This window comes from Clarias gariepinus, chromosome 2 (genome assembly GCF_024256425.1).
Source record: "Clarias gariepinus isolate MV-2021 ecotype Netherlands chromosome 2, CGAR_prim_01v2, whole genome shotgun sequence".
Lineage (NCBI taxonomy): Eukaryota > Metazoa > Chordata > Actinopteri > Siluriformes > Clariidae > Clarias > Clarias gariepinus.
The window spans coordinates 51,777,258-51,793,981 of NC_071101.1; the positions used below are offsets into that span (position 1 = coordinate 51,777,258).

Genomic DNA, 16,724 nt, shown 5'->3' on the forward strand with positions numbered 1-16,724 from the left:
CTTCACATTCACACTACAGTTACACTACAGTTACACTACATTCACACTACAGTTACACTACATTCACTTCACATTCACACTACAGTTACACTACAGTTACACTCCACATTCACACTACATTCACACTAAAGTTACACTACAGTTACACTACATTCACTCCACATTCACACTACAGTTACACTACATTCACACTACAGTTACACTACATTCACTTCACATTCACACTACAGTTACACTACAGTTACACTACATTCACACTACAGTTACACTACATTCACACTACAGTTACACTACATTTAACACACTACGTTTACATTCCAGAGTTTACACTCCATTAGCACTTTAGTTTACACTCTCTCTTTACACATTACATTCTACAGTTAAGCTACATTTACACTTCATTTTACACTTACACTATGAGTACAGTAAATGTATACATTTACACTACATTTACAATCTACAGTTTACATTTAAACCACACACACACACACACACACACACTTCTTTTTACACTTTACACATATGCTTTATGCTCCACAGTTACACACTACATTTGATATTTTATACTTTGCATTTACATGATATGTTTTACACCTTTTGTTCACTGTGTGTGTGTGTGTGTGTGTGTGTGAGAGACACTGCTTTCTGACTCAACACCTAATTAACCATATAATGAGCAATATTCAGGACAAGGTAAAAACACACACACTTACTGTTTGCTGGTGTATAACATGGGACACACACACACACACGGACACACACACCTAACCCTTGGATTGTTTGGGGGGTGGGGGGAGTTTAGAAATCTGAGGTGAACAACACAAAAGGTTTATAAAACACAGAGACATCAAAGTAGTGTTTAATGAAAGAACAAGGATGAGACGTCAGAAGGTCTGTGTGTGTGTGTGTGTGTGTGTGTGTGTGTGTAGAATCGCAGTTAAACTCGTTACCGCCTGAAGTGACTGATTTCACCGTTTCAGTAACGAAGGGTCTCGCGCTCTATTGTTTCTTTTGGATGTCGAGACCCCGCCCCCTCAGGACCAGTCCGAGCTCCCATTGGCCCGTCTCGGAGTGAGCCAGGCGCGGATTGGCTGGTTCGGAGCGCATGACGTCACCGCGGCCGGGCTCTGGGGCGTTGGACTCTCTCCTCCGGGCTGCAGCCTCATCACTGAGAGGGCTCGAGCGGCGCGCGCGCGGCGGGCATTTAATCCCGCGCTCACATCCACATCCGGCGCTTTACGCACGCGGGCGATACACTCCTGACACCGCGCGTGAGAGAGTGTGTGTGTGTGAAAGAGTGTTTTACTGGAGGACTGAGAGTTTGGAGCGAGACAGAGAGCGCGCGCGGAGTGTCTTTGTGTCTGGGTCCTTTGTTACAGAGAGAGTGAGACAGGCGGAGAGAGTGAGACAGGCGGAGTGATGGGAGCGCAGACGTCTAAAGCGGAGTCCCCGGGCGAGGCGGCGGCGGCGGCGGCGGTGGTGGTGGAGTCTCCCGCCAAATCCAACGGACAGGTAAGAGCACCTTCACCCGCGCGCGCACTGACCGCGTACCGCACGGGGAGGGGGAGTGTGTGTGTGTGTGTGTGATGGGGTTCACCCGCGCCTACAGTCAGGGGCCGGTCTCGGGGTGTCTCAGGACTCTCTGTGTGTGTGTGTGTGTGTGTAAGCAGCTCTTTTGTCCTTTTGTGAGATTTGAGCAGAAACGGAGCTTTAACGCGTCCTGCGCGCGCGTCAGGGTGAATGACGTCATGCTTTAATGAGATCCGTTAATTGAAATGGATTTTTAAATTAATTGCTGGATGGGGCTCAGGGCACAGCACACTCCTGTAACACACACACACACACACACACAGTGTTTATGATGGTGCGTTTATGGGGAGGACTGTAGTGGAAAACCCCGTCAGTGCAGCGCCGCCTGGCGGCCATCCGCCCCCACTGCAGTCTCCAGTACACACACACACACACACACACACAGGATGAAGAATGATGAGTGTGTGTGATCATCTGTTGAAATGGGTAATGAGGTGTGTGTGTGTTGCTGAGTTCAGTTGTAAAACTCGATTTAAACCTAATCAACACTATGACGTCACCCTGTAACACATTAGAGTGAGTGATTAGCGCCCCCGAGTGGACATTCCCATAAACAGCAGCTTTAATTAGAAAACTACAGACACAACACTACTGACTGCATGTTCATTAGCTCAGACACACACACACACACACACTTACTGAATAACAGCTGGAGCAAAAATGGATATTTGTGGGAATGAAGTCACAGCCCAGGGTCACATGGGGTAAGTGGGTGGGGCTGTATGCAAATAAAGAGTACCCAACAGAATGATGTCATCTCTACAGTGCAGTTTGAGTCTCACACACACACACACACACACACGGTGGTGTGTCCATGTACAGTGTTTGTGCTAACTGTGTGTGTGTGTTACAGGAGAACGGGCACGTGAAGGTGAACGGGGATGCAGCGGAGGTGAAGGAGGAGGCACAGGCGAACGGCAGCACTGCACCCGAGGGAGAGCAGCAGGAGGAGAAGAAGGAGGAGGGCGGAGACAAGGCTGAGGCTTCACCTGCCGAGAAAGAGGGAGAAGACGGAGAGAAGGAAAAAGATGGCGCGGATGAATCCGCCGCTCCTGCTGATGACGAGAAGCCGTCCACCAGCGAGGAGACCCCGAAGAAGAAGAAGAAGCGCTTCTCCTTCAAAAAGTCCTTCAAGATGAGTGGCTTCTCCTTTAAGAAGAGCAAGAAGCAGACGGGAGAGCAGGAGGAACAGAAGAAAGAAGGAGAAGAGGAGGAGAAAAAGCCTGAGGGAGAGCAGGAGGAGAAGAAGAAAGAAGGAGAAGAGGAGGAGAAGAAGGCTGAGGGAGAGGAGGAGGAGAAGAAGGCTAAGGGAGAGGAGGAGGAGAAGCAGCAGGAGGAGGACGGAGGTGCAGCAGCTGCAGAGAAGGAGACCAAAGGGGAGGAGGAGAAGAAGGAAACGGAGGAAGAGGAGAAGACGGAGGAACCAAAGCCAGAGGAGGAGAAGGTGGAGGAACCAAAAGAAGTAGAAGAGGAGAAAAAGACGACGACGGAGGAGGAAGTAAAGAAAGAGGTGGAAGAGGAACCTGCAGCACCTGTCCAGCAGGAGGCGCCGAGCAAAGACGCAGCAGAGGAAGTGGCTCCGGCTGAACAGGAAGCGCCGTCCGCTGAGTCTGCTGCTGGAGCAGAGGAGTAACACACACATGCGCACGCACACACACACACACACACACACACGGTCAATGGGCGGGGCTAAATTAAGCAGTCAGCCATAAACCTCATGTCTGATAAAAATTTAGCCTAAGCCCCGCCTCTTTTGATCCAGATATTTCACACACACCAGCTGAACGAACGAACACACACACACACACTTCAGGACGCTTCCCTGTTTGTCTTCAATCACAATCCTCTCCATGTGATCTCATTCAAAGTGGCCCCTCCCTCTCCCCTGTCTCTAACAGATGGGCGGGGCTAAACCCAGTTTACACAATGAGGTAATAATCTGCCCTTTTTTAAACTCAGTATTGACCATTTTATTTTTTTATACAAAAAACAAAACAAAAAACAGAATCCAAATGAAAAGTACTGATCCATGGGACCTCTGGGTATGGGGCGGGGCCGAAGTGGGCGGGGCCAACACCAGAGATATGTTTTTTAGTCTTCAGAAAATAAAAGTGACCAATAAACACTAAAGAAATTTTAAGATGAAATTTTTTGCATCCCAGCTGGTATTTTTTTAGCGCGCGCGTGTTTGTGTGTGTGTGTGTGAGCCAGAGCCAGACGCGGGCAGGAATTAATGTGTAATTATGTACAGGAGGGAGGTTCTAACTGTGATTATTGTACAAATGGTGAGGAGAGTCCAGGCACACACACACAGCTCTGAGGCTTTTGTAAAATAAATACAGTTTTAAATTCGTCTTTAAGGGATTTTTTTTAAAAAACACCTGACTGAAGCTGTGACACTTTCTACTGTGGTTTAATCTTTTATCCGAATGGTAGCGTTTCCTCTGTCTGCTCTTTTCCACTTTGTAAATACTGGAGAAGGTTTTCTTTTAATCAGTTCAAGATGAAATGTCATTTTGGCCTTTTGCTTACGAACGTTTCTGCTCGTGGTGTTTCGGGTTTCTGTGAGCACACTAAAGCTAAATAAATGTTGAACTTTCACAGAGTGTCCGACTCGTATTTTACATGTTTTAAACACACACACACACTGAGTTAAAGTACACTCCTGTGGGGAGACGCTAGCATTAGCATTGTGTTATGATGACGTTTCACAGTTACCAGAAGATTAGACTCGTTTAAGATGTGACACAACACACACACACATTATCTAGTTGGATACACAGTTACATGCTAACTAGCTAACTTCTGCCTGGATTTGAGCAAATTCATCATTTAGTAATAGTGATGGAAATCTCCACTATATAAAGTATCACAATTTTATAAATATCCTGATAGTATATACTACATTTTTACCTCTTTATTATAATTTAAAACATTTAAAAGTTTTAATGAGTAATTAAATGTATTCTGTTCCTTGGAACATTAGTTTTGTCACTTATGCAGCGTTTAAACACTACAAACGAACTTCAAATAGAAGAGTTTAACATTTAACTTTAAACACAAAGCGACATTGTTACTGAGCAGCGCGTCTGTCATCCACCATCATTATTTCTAAATAAACTGGACAGATCATTCACACACACATATACAGGTGCCAGTCTGGGAGTAGTTTGGAACGCCACCTTCAGGCCATTATGAAGAACTGAGAACATTTTAAGGACTCGGATGTCTTGAGTTTTTGCCTGAAGACGTCGATCAGCACTACAAACATTCGTCACTCACAACCAAACTTATTTCCCCCTCATCAATATGTTAAGTTTCAAGATCTTTAAGGAGGGGTGCCTTTACTTTTGCTTAGTTCCAACACTTGACAATACATGATAACATTTATCAGGTATACAAATGTATAAATTGAGTCATTCAAAGTTATATTTCACATACAGCTTAATGTACACACACACACAGTGTGTTGGTTTGACCGTTAAACTGTAAGTGGAGAAGGTAGGATTCGGTTTCTCAACTGAAAGGAAAATGCAAATACAGTGTGTGTGTGTGTGTGTGTGTGTGGCCGAGCTAGCAGTAATAACTACATCTCCGAGTAGTTCCATTTTATTCTGAGTGAAGCCCAGCATCACTATGGCAACATGCCAATGCCGTAGGACACCCCATAATATCACCGTCCACAAAAAACACACACCGACACAGAGAAGGAAAAGTATAAAACAGCTTTATTATCAGAGTTCAAAGTATGACATCATTGCTCAGTGTTCGTTTTAACATGATATTCCGCGCACAGTATCGCGCGCGCGCGCACACACTCTACAGACAAAAGAAATAAACATGGAGGGGGAGTCAGAGATGAACAGCACCCCCTGCTGGGGTTCATAACACAGCTTTAAGTAATAAATAAAATGAGGGTGAGAGAGACAATGTGCCCCCTGCTGGTGGTCTCAGGTACTGCTGGATGGCTCCGTCTTTATGCTGTCAAACACAAACACACACCTTTTGACTCACTTATTCTTTTTTATTATGACAAAACTACATCAGAAAAAATAGTCACTTAAGTCAGTATTTCCCCTCACCCCTTCAATATGGGTGAAATACTGTGTGTGTGTGTACCTCTTCGAGTCATGTTTATCCGAGCTGATCTCTTTCGCCTTCTCCTCCTCCTTCACTTCTAAATGTGCACACACACACACACACACACACACACACACCACTGATCACAAACAGATAATAATGATAATAACAACAACAATAACAACAACTGTAGTGATGATGCGTTCTCCGTCTGATTGGCTGGCGGTAAATAGATGACATCATGGTCGTACCTCCTTTTTTGTCTTCCCCCTCTTTCCGGTCGTCCTCCCCCCGCGCCCGCTTCACTCCCTTCTTGTGATTGGCCACGTTCCTGCGCCCCCCCTCCCCCTCGTCCTCAGAGTCTGAGAACTCCTCGTCACACGCGATCCTCTTATCTGACGCTCGGACTGCGGACACACACACACACACACACACACACACACACACACACACACACATTCCAATAAACATGTGGTTACAGTTCCATAATGCTAGCTACGATTATCCGCTATATAAATGTGTGTGTGTGTGTCCCGCATACTGGACATGCGTTTGTCTGGGTCCTCAGTGTCCTCGTCTGCGGTGTCGTCTGGGACACTGTCCTCCGGAATGGGCTGCATCTGGACCCCAGGGGCGTGGGGTAACATGCGCAGGTTCTCAAACAGACGCTGCCTACACACACACACAACCTATAATACACCCACACAGTAGTCTTCGTGTCTGTATCAGGAGTGTACTTTATTTATGAACTCTGTTGTAAAGGGGCGTGGCAGGAAAACCTTATATGGACATAAAAGGCCACATGATCTTTTACACTTAAAGTTTGTGCTGTAACTCCTGACTCTAGGTTATTACAAGTGACTGATGATTATTCTCACACTCTCTCTCTCCTGTGTGTGTGTGTGTGTACGGTTCTCACTTGATCTTGTCCATGTACTCCTGTGTGTTCTGGTTGGTCATGTTAGACGGACTGATGTGCAGCTTAAAGTCCGGACCAAAATACTCAAAGTAATCATTATAGGGCAGCTCTGTGGACACACACACAAATATATTATTCAGCATTTATTGTGTAATACTGCAGAACGAACACACACACACACACAGAGAGACAGACAGTACCGTCGGGGATGTCGGTATCCAGGGCGACGGCGGTCTCGTAGGTCCAGCAGCGAGCGACGTTGCGGATGGTGTAGCCTCCTCCACCCAACATCAGCAACGGCAGATTAAACGACTTCATATACTCCACACACTTAGCATGGCCTGAGGGGGGAAGGGGGGGGCAGGTATATGGTCAGTCAGTGTACACACACACACAGTGAGAGAGAGAGAGAGAGAGACACAGTAGAGTGAGTGCATTACCGCGGATGGTGAGGTTGAAGCAGCCGAGTCGGTCTCCTGAGAGAGAATCAGCTCCACACTGCAGCACCACAGCACTGGGCTGGTACACCTCCATCACCTTCGCCATCACCTACACACACACAACGGAAAACACAGCCTTAATCTATCACCTTACACACTAAACATCTGTGTGTGAGTGCGAGTGTGTGTGTACTCACAGGTTTGAAGATCTGTTCGTACGACTCGTCATCTATTCCGTCTCTCAAAGGAAAATTCACAGCGTAGTATTTACCTTTACCTGCACCGATGTCCTAAACACACACACACACACACACACACACTAGTGCTAAGTAATAGTTATAGCTGTGTTAAACAGGTGGTGTTTGTGGGAACAGTTTGGGGACGGTCCCTTCCTGTTCCAGCATGACTGCGCACCAGTGTGTACATACATGTGTATATGTGTGTATGTGTGTGTGTGTGTGTACCCGCAGGTCTCCGGTCCCTGGGAAGTACTCCCCGTACTTGTGGAAGGAGACGGTCATGACGCGGTCGGTGGTGTAGAACGCCTCCTCCACCCCGTCACCGTGGTGAATATCGATGTCGATGTACAGCACCCTCTGGTGGTACCTGCACGGACAAACAACGTGTGACATCCACATCATTGGACTACGGTTCGGAAGATCCCAGGTTCAAACCCCACAACCACCAAGTTGCCACTGTTAACCCTCAACTGCTCAGATGTGTGATGAGATACAAATGTAAGTGGCTCTGGATAAGAGCATTTCACTACATTTCGTACTGTGTATGTTTGTGTATGTGACAAATAAATTTGAATTTGAGCGTCCGCCAAATGCCGTAATGTAAAAACTCACGATCACTGAGTTACAACACAGAGCCCAGGGCGTGGCATGTGTCAGGAAGGGGCGGGGCTTACTTCAGCAGCTCTAGTATGGCGAGCACGATGTCATTGACGTAGCAGAACCCCGACGCTTCGGACTTCTTGGCGTGGTGCAGACCTCCAGCCCAGTTGACCGCGATGTCCGTCTGCTGTCGGTTCAGCTTCACTGCTCCGGCTACACACACACACACACACACACACACACACACTCAGAAACTGTCCTGAGGTGATACAGAGTGTCTGACTGATGACATCACTGACCTGCTGATCCTCCTGTAGAGAGCTGGCAAAACTCAAAGAGTCCATCAAACACTGGGCAGTCCTCCCCCACGTTAACTACACACACACACACCATGAGACAGATTAGCACACGCCAGAGCAGTATACACTACATTGTGTGTGTGTGTGTGTGTGTGTGTGTCTCACAGCGCTGCATCTGCTTGCTGAACTCAGACATGTTGTCCGGTCGGATGGAGCGCAGGAACTTGATGTAATCGTCACTGTGGTACTTCGTCATTTCATCCGCCGTCGCTTTGTGGGGCCTCTGTAACACACACACACACACACACACAGAGTGAAAGAGAGTATAAATGAGCAGGTCTGAGTGTGATGACATGTGTGAATCGTGTGTGTGTGTGTGAGACTGACGTAGATCTCCATCTTGCGGTACAGGCCGTAGTTCAGCAGCAGGTTGTGTGTCATGCGCATGCGGTGAGGCTTCATAGGGTGACCCTGTCCGTAATAATAATTACCGATATCACCTGAAAACACACACACACACAGACACACAGAGATAACGCCACAGTCATTTACCTCAGTGTAGTCTAAGTAACATACTAGAAGAAAACCCTTTAATATACTTTAACACTGCACTTTTAACTTAATTATCGGGACTATTCTTATTGATAATGTTGTTTAAAGTTGTTTATAAATCACCTTCATTAATATTAATTAGGCTGTGTGTTGTACGTCACTGCCTCGCGCATCGCTTCTCCTCAGCTTCACTGCGTTAGCATCAATGCTAACACATTACACTCTGATGAATGAACTCCTTTAACGTTTAAGGTTTTAAACTGCTTAAACCCGCCCTAACATTACTTTAACAATTAAATTAATTCACCCCGATATCATTTCTAAATAATAATCATTAACAATCTTTATTTTCCGTTAACCATTTTGGCTTTTTTTTTTTTTTACTTCTACCCGTATTAGACAAAAGCCCGCCCTCTGTGTGCCCATTGGCGAACCCGTCCTTCATCCTCGTCTGTGATTGGCTGTAATTCTGATTGGCAGCCCATTCGGCGAACCGCTCGTAATTTGGAACTACACGTCGGAATATGAGTGGAATTTAAAAAACGCCGCTTTTGTTAGCTGCGCTACGTAAACTAAGCTAGGCTAGGCTAATAAACCAAGCTAATAGGCCAGGAAAGTGAGGAGGAAAAGCTTACCGTCGTAATAATAGCAAACTTTCTTCTTCGTCGCGCCGTGCAGAGTGAACGCCATGACTTTAACCACCTCACACACCGAATACACGTAGTATATGTGTGTGTGTGTGTGTATAGGCGGTGTGTGTTGAACTGAAGAAACGGAGAGGGAAAAAAGATAGAAGGGCGGAGCTACTGCAAGTCAAGGAGGCGGGCCAAACGTGCCTCCTCATTGGCTGTTAATATACTGCTGTGAAGCTGTGAACCCACTTCTCCTCAGTGTTCTCCTCAGGGTTCTGTTTAATGTTCTCCTCAGTGTTCTCCTCAGGGTTCTGTTTAATCTTCTCATCAGGGTTCTGTTCAATGTTCTCCTCAGTGTTCTGTTTAATCTTCTCATCAGTGTTCTGTTTAATGTTTTCCCTCAGTGTTCTCATCAGGGTTCTGTTTAATGTTCTCCCCAGTGTTCTGTTTAATGTTTTCCCTCAGTGTTCTCATCAGGGTTCTGTTTAATGTTCTCCTCAGTGTTCTCCTCAGGGATCTCCTCAGGGTTCTGTTTAAACTTCTCATCAGGGTTCTCCTCAGTGTTCTCCTCAGGGTTCTGTTTAATGTTTTCCCTCAGTGTTCTCATCAGGGTTCTGTTTAATCTTCTCATCAGGGTTCTCCTCAGTGTTTTCCTCAGGGTTCTGTTTAATGTTCTCCTCAGTGTTCTCATCAGGGTTCTGTTTAATGTTCTCATCAGTGTTCTCTTTAAGGTTCTCCTCAGGGTTCTGTTTAATGTTTTCATCAGGGTTCTCCTCAGTGTTCTCTTCAGGGTTCTCCTCAGGGTTCTGTTCAATGTTATCTCAGAGTTCTCTTCAGGGTTCTCCTCGGGGTTCTCATCGGGGTTCTTCTCAGGGTTCTGTTCAATGTTATCTCAGAGTTCTCCTCAGTGTTCTCTTCAGAGTTCCGTTTAATGTTCTCATCAGGGTTCTTCTCAGTGTTCTCTTCAGGGTTCTCCTCAGGGTTCTGTTCAATGTTATCTCAGAGTTCTCCTCAGTGTTCTCATCAGGGTTCTTCTCAGTGTTCTCTTCAGGGTTCTCCTCAGGGTTCTGTTCAGTGTTATCTCAGAGTTCTCCTCAGTGTTCTCATCAGGGTTCTCCTCAGTGTTCTCATCAGGGTTCTCCTCAGGGTTCTGTTCAATGTTATCTTAGAGTTCTCCTTAGTGTTCTCTTCAGGGTTCTCCTCAGTGTTCTCATCAGGGTTCTGTTTAATGTTTTTATCAGTGTTCTCATCAGGGTTCTGTTTAATGTTCTCATCAGTGTTCTCTTTAGGGTTTTCCTCAGGGTTCTGTTCAATGTTATTCTCAGAGTTCTCCTCAGAGTTCTTATCAGGGTTCTGTTTAATGTTCTCATCAGGGTTCTCCTCATTGTTCTCCTCAGTGTTCTGTTCAATGTTATTCTCAGTGTTCTGTTCAATGTTCTTATCAGGGTTCTCCTCATTGTTCTCCTCAGTGTTCTGTTCAATGTTATTTTCAGTGTTCTGTTCAATGTTCTCATCAGTGTTTTTCTCAGTGTTCTTCTGTTCAATGTTATCCTTAGTGTCCTCCTCAGTGTTCTGTTTATTGTTCTTATCAGGGTTCTGCTCAGTGTTCTTACATTTACATTTACATTTAGGCAGACGCTCTTATCCAGAGCGACTTACAAAAAGTGCTTTATTGTTTACATCATTGGATACATACTTACACTGGGTTAACTAGGTTAATTCTTCTCAGGGTTCTCCAGTGTTCTGCTCAGTACAATCAGTGTTTTGCTCTGTGTTTTTTTCAATGTTTTGCTCAGTGTCCTGTTCTGTGTTCTGCTAAGTGTTCTCCTCAGTTCTTAGTGAAGTCATGCTCGATTCCCTGTAGTTTGATGTGTATCAGGTTCAGACTAGTCTTGTAGAAATAAGTAAAATAAACAGTATACAGTGGAACCTTGAATTACTAGCATAATTCATTCCGGAAGTTGGCTCATATTTCAAAACACTCAGAAAGCAAATTAAAGTTTTCCATAAGAAATAATGGAAACTCAAATAATTCATTCCACAGCCCAAAAAATATATACATAAAAATTATTAACACAAAATATTAAGTAAAAATAAAACAAATTAACCTGCACTTTACTTTAAAAAAAAAGTGAAAATAAATCCAGACAGATAAGTGTTTCCAGGCGCTGTGTGTGTGTGTGTGTGTGAGGATAAAGTAAGGAGCCCCTCCCCCTCTCCCCCTTCTCGTCTTACCCTTGCCAGTTACCCTTTCGACAGAGCAGTGTTTCTGTGTAGAGCACAGAGAAAGAGTGTGTGTGTGTCTGTGTTAGTGTGAAAGCGAAAGTAGGAGGGGTCTGTGTGTGGAATGTTGGATCTTTAACCTCTCTACTAAGACTCGCTTTTGCTTTACACACACGCTGTACACACACCCATACAGACACAAAATAAAATATGTTAAATATTTATAAAATATAAACTATATAAAATTATGCACACACACTTGGTTACAGTGTTATAGTAAACAGTACAAGCGCGCAGGGATGTTGATTATACCAGTGAAAGACGTGCACTAAGACCCAGCAGGGGAGACGATTACCCACAATTCCGCAGCGCATGAGAGAGAATCGTTGGCTCAGTTGTGATCATGTGACACTCGGCATCATAACAAGAAGCGCATGTGTGATACATGATATTTGTTACTCGTAAACCAAGACTTTGTTTAGAGTTTTCCAAATAAATTTAAAAAAAAAATCTTTGCTCGTCTTGTGGAACACTTGCAAACTGCATTACTCGCAATCCGAGGTTTCACTGTATTTATTATACTGTGTGTGTGTGTGTTCATGGCCAGGTGAATGACCTTCCCGTGATCTGGTAAAATTTCTGATTGTACGGATGGAAGAACACTCTGAGTTGCTCCAGTACAGCCGGGCGGACGTGCGGATGTGCACGGCCTTTACTTCCTGCCAGACACCTTGTGACGTGGCGCCGCTCAGACCGGAGACAGTAGAACCCACGTGTGGAGTTGAAGTACAAGTTGTCACGGCTGATCTGAGGCGTTAGGTTCAGGAATCGCTCAACCATCTGGATTTCCGGAAGAGGATCTGAGATCAACCGATCTCCGTCCACAACGTGGACCTGCTCTATCGGGAAGAACAGAAGCCAGCGCTCCAGGTGTTTGGCGTAGACGCTGGTGCTCACAGCTTTGTACTTTGTGTTTACACTGCAGGTGGCCTGGTCAACAACAAGTGACTCGAACCTTGGGTACGTTTTGTTTTTCCGCCGCTTGCCCTCCAGGACTTGTGCGTAATCAGAGACTGCACGGATGACGGGATCACGTACGATCACCAACAGCTTTACAGACGCGTTTATCCCAAAGATTCGTTCTGGAACCTTCTCTGTAGTAAAGTAAGCAGGGCTTTTCTCAATAGTCACATGACTGTTCAGGGAAAGCGGCATGCGGCTGCGGTACCAGTCGAAGCCCCGAGCATAATTCTTATTGCTGTCAAAGAAGTGCACTTCCTGTGCGGCCTTGACCACCTTAGGGTGCAGGCTAAGCATCTCCAGCAGGGCGCGAGTGCCTCCTTTTCTCACGCCGATGATGATGGCGTGTGGAAGCTGCCGCACCAGGCGTCCTGTCGCGACTCCATTCCTGCGTTGCTCATACGTCACACCCAGCTTACGCAGTACTGAACCGCCAGCAGGGCATGTTGAGCTCTCAGAGGGACAAACTAGATGTACTCTGTAGGGGGAGCAGGGAGAGGCTGAGGTTAGAAGTTCAGTTCGATAACATGTGGAATGTAGGCGGAGTTAAAACTCACCTGTCCTGATGACCTAGGTGTGTTATCAGGTAGAGCAAAATCCCGGCCGCCAGGCTGCCTAGCAAAAGCTGCTTGAGCAAGACCATCTCCTCTTATCAAGCATCTAAACACACACACACACATCAGTGAAAATATCTACTGCATGAAACAATAAACACCTGTAGGTGGCGGTGTTTTGGCTTAATTTGGTTGTGTTTATCATGGATGTGTTCAGTAACTCCGACCCTGAAGAGACTCTACACTGATAGATATCATATTAATTTTCTGTAATTTGCTTATGTTTAGAAGACTGGATGGACTTCATGCTTTGAGACACTACCTCAGGGCTGAAGTGTTAGTTAAGGTACAAATACTCAGACGAGCAGGTTTCTAGATGTTTGACTGGGTGTGAGGTCTCTTACTCAGTATCTCAGCTGCTTCAGGATTCAACACGCAGCACTCTGAGTGGTGCAGTTAATGCATTCTTATCGGTTATAAATTCTGAGGTTCAGTAAAACTGCCCTTAAAAATCTTTTGGGTTAATATAATGAAAACACACACACACACACACACACAAACTGATTTTTTTGTTTTTAATTTTGGGTTTCAGCCAAACCATAGAAACAACAGTGAACCACATCTTACTGGTTTTCTCTCCGCCTTCTACCCGTCTACTCCTTCTATTTTTAATTGTTTTTAATAAATCAGCGAATAACCTTTTTAGCACTATAGTTTCTACACGTCTCCAGGGTTGAGGTTTCGATTGAGTTTACATGATCTCCCCGTGCTTGGTGGGTTTTCCTCTGGGTACTCTGGTTTCCTCCCACAGTCCAAAGACATGCAGATTAGGTTTACGGTGTGTGTATGTTTGTGTATATGTGTGTGTGTGTGTGTGGCCCACAATAAATTGGCCACACATTGGTGTACCTCGGCTAGTGCTGCGAGTCCCCTGTGATAGGCTCCAGGCCCCCCGCGACCCTGTATACTGTATACAATAAGTGTAATAGAGAGCGAGTGAGACAGTGGATAACATCGCTTCCTTCTGAACAATTTTTGTGCCACAAGGGGGTGTTGTACAGTATATTGCATATTGTATTTATTACCTTTTCATGTTTCATTTAATTTCCTTTTTTATTGTTTTATTGCTCTTTTTAACACACACTCTCTCTCACACACACACACACACACACACTCAGAGGTTAGATATAAATGAACAGCAATAGTGTGATATGGACTGAAAGATGGTCTCTCTTATATATTAAGAGAACAACAACCAGTTAATCAAAATGCTAAATTATGCTGAAGGACACCCCTTTCTCTCTCTTACCCACGCACTCACACACACACACACCCACACACACACACACACACACAGTGGTTCAGTGGTTTGATGGGGGTTGACTTTTTAATCTCACTAATGGACTCAAAAAACAAACAGGATTATGACATGTTACAAACACACACACACACACACACACACACAATGGACTGTGATGGGGTGCACATACTTTGTGTGAATGTGAACACACAGCAGTCTGTGTGTGTGTGTGTGTGTGTTTGTGTGTGCGCGCAATTTAGAGCGGACTCAGTACAGAGTTATAAAACTATAAAATACAGCATACCACTTACAGTCACCTTAACCATAATGCACTCCATAAAGACAGATTACACACATACACACACACAAGCTTTTAACACTTAAATATCTCACACTGATTTATATACAGTCGCTAAAAAAACATCAACAGCATGAATATGGACAACGAGGGCTGAGGGGGCGGGGCCACATGGATAGACAAGAAGAGATGAGGGGTGTGGCCACATGGATAGACACGGAGAGATCAGGGGTGTGGCCACATGGATAGACACGGAGAGATGAGGGGTGTGGCCACATGGATAAACACGGAGAGATGAGGGGTGGAGTCACATGGATAGACACGGAGAGATGAGGGGTGTGGCCACATGGATAGACACGGAGAGATAAGGGGTGGAGTCACATGGATAGACACGGAGAGATGAGGGGTGGAGTCACATGGATAGACACGGAGAGATGAGGGGTGTGGCCACATGGATAGACACGGAGAGATGAGGGGTGGAGTCACATGGATAGACACGGAGAGATGCGGGGTGGAGTCACATGGATAGACACGGAGAGATGAGGGGTGTGGCCACATGGATAGACACGGAGAGATGAGGGGTGGAGTCACATGGATAGACATGGAGAGATGAGGGGTGTGGCCACATGGATAGACACAGAGAGATGAGGGGTGGAGTCACATGGATAGACATGGAGAGATGAGGGGTGTGGCCACATGGATAGACACAGAGAGATGAGGGGTGGAGTCACATGGATAGACATGGAGAGATGAGGGGTGTGGTCACATGAATAGACACGGAGAGATGAGGGGTGGGGTCACATGGATAGACACGGAGAGATGAGGGGTGGGGTCACATGGATAGACACGGAGAGATGAGGGGTGGGGTCACATGGATAGACACGGAGAGATGAGGGGTGGGGTCACATGGATAGACACGGAGAGATGAGGGGTGGAGTCACATGGATAGACACGGAGAGATGAGGGGTGGAGTCACATGGATAGACACGGAGAGATGATGGGTGAAGTCACATGGATAGACACGGAGAGATGAGGGGTGTGGCCACATGGATAGACACGGAGAGATGAGGGGTGGAGTCACATGGATAGACACGGAGAGATGAGGGGTGGAGTCACATGGATAGACACGGAGAGATGAGGGGTGTGGCCACATGGATAGACACGGAGAGATGAGGGGTGGAGTCACATGGATAGACACGGAGAGATGCGGGGTGGAGTCACATGGATAGACACGGAGAGATGAGGGGTGTGGCCACATGGATAGACACGGAGAGATGAGGGGTGTGGCCACATGGATAGACACGGAGAGAAGAGGGGTGGAGTCACATGGATAGACACGGAGAGATGAGGGGTGTGGCCACATGGATAGACACGGAGAGATGAGGGGTGGAGTCACATGGATAGACATGGAGAGATGAGGGGTGTGGCCACATGGATAGACACGGAGAGATGAGGGGTGTGGCCACATGGATAGACACGGAGAGATGAGGGGTGGAGTCACATGGATAGACATGGAGAGATGAGGGGTGGAGTCACATGGAGAGTCACATGGATAGTCACGGAGAGATGAGGGGTGGAGTCACATGGATAGACATGGAGAGATGAGGGGTGGAGTCACATGGATAGACATGGAGAGATGAGGGGTGTGGCCACATGGATAGACATGGAGAGATGAGGGGTGGAGTCACATGGATAGACATGGAGAGATGAGGGGTGTGGCCACATGGATAGACACGGAGAGATGAGGGGTGGAGTCACATGGATAGACACGGAGAGATGAGGGGTGGAGTCACATGGATAGACATGGAGAGATGAGGGGTGGAGTCACATGGATAGACACGGAGAGATGAGGGGTGGAGTCACATGGATAGACACGGAGAGATGAGGGGTGGAGTCACATGGATAGACACGGAGAGATGAGGGGTGGAGTCACATGGATAGACACGGAGAGATGAGGGGTGGAGTCACATGGATAGAC

General features: G+C 46.2%; 3 protein-coding genes across 3 annotated transcripts; 1 reads left to right on the forward strand and 2 right to left on the reverse strand.

Moving 5' to 3' along the window:
- The first annotated feature begins 1,121 nt into the window (after positions 1-1,121).
- On the forward strand, positions 1,122-4,191 carry LOC128539392 (myristoylated alanine-rich C-kinase substrate-like). Its single transcript, XM_053510669.1, has 2 exons — positions 1,122-1,512; positions 2,444-4,191. Exons 1-2 carry the CDS (start codon positions 1,420-1,422, stop codon positions 3,221-3,223), a joined length of 873 nt encoding a protein of 290 aa, XP_053366644.1. The 5' UTR covers positions 1,122-1,419; the 3' UTR covers positions 3,224-4,191.
- A 1,109-nt stretch (positions 4,192-5,300) lies between these two features.
- On the reverse strand, positions 5,301-9,513 carry LOC128517993 (histone deacetylase 2). The gene is made up of 14 exons (XM_053491102.1): positions 9,355-9,513; positions 8,555-8,667; positions 8,333-8,450; positions 8,168-8,242; positions 7,943-8,081; positions 7,494-7,635; positions 7,227-7,319; positions 7,030-7,138; positions 6,790-6,930; positions 6,590-6,698; positions 6,212-6,342; positions 5,922-6,077; positions 5,710-5,767; positions 5,301-5,571 (listed from the first exon to the last, which is right to left on the reverse strand). The coding sequence occupies exons 1-14, from the start codon at positions 9,407-9,409 to the stop codon at positions 5,541-5,543; spliced, it is 1,470 nt and encodes a 489-aa protein (XP_053347077.1). The 5' UTR covers positions 9,410-9,513; the 3' UTR covers positions 5,301-5,540.
- A 2,658-nt stretch (positions 9,514-12,171) lies between these two features.
- Positions 12,172-13,237, reverse strand: LOC128508975 (heparan sulfate glucosamine 3-O-sulfotransferase 5-like). The gene is made up of 2 exons (XM_053480474.1): positions 13,152-13,237; positions 12,172-13,072 (listed from the first exon to the last, which is right to left on the reverse strand). Exons 1-2 carry the CDS (start codon positions 13,235-13,237, stop codon positions 12,172-12,174), a joined length of 987 nt encoding a protein of 328 aa, XP_053336449.1.
- Positions 13,238-16,724: the final 3,487 nt, after the last annotated feature.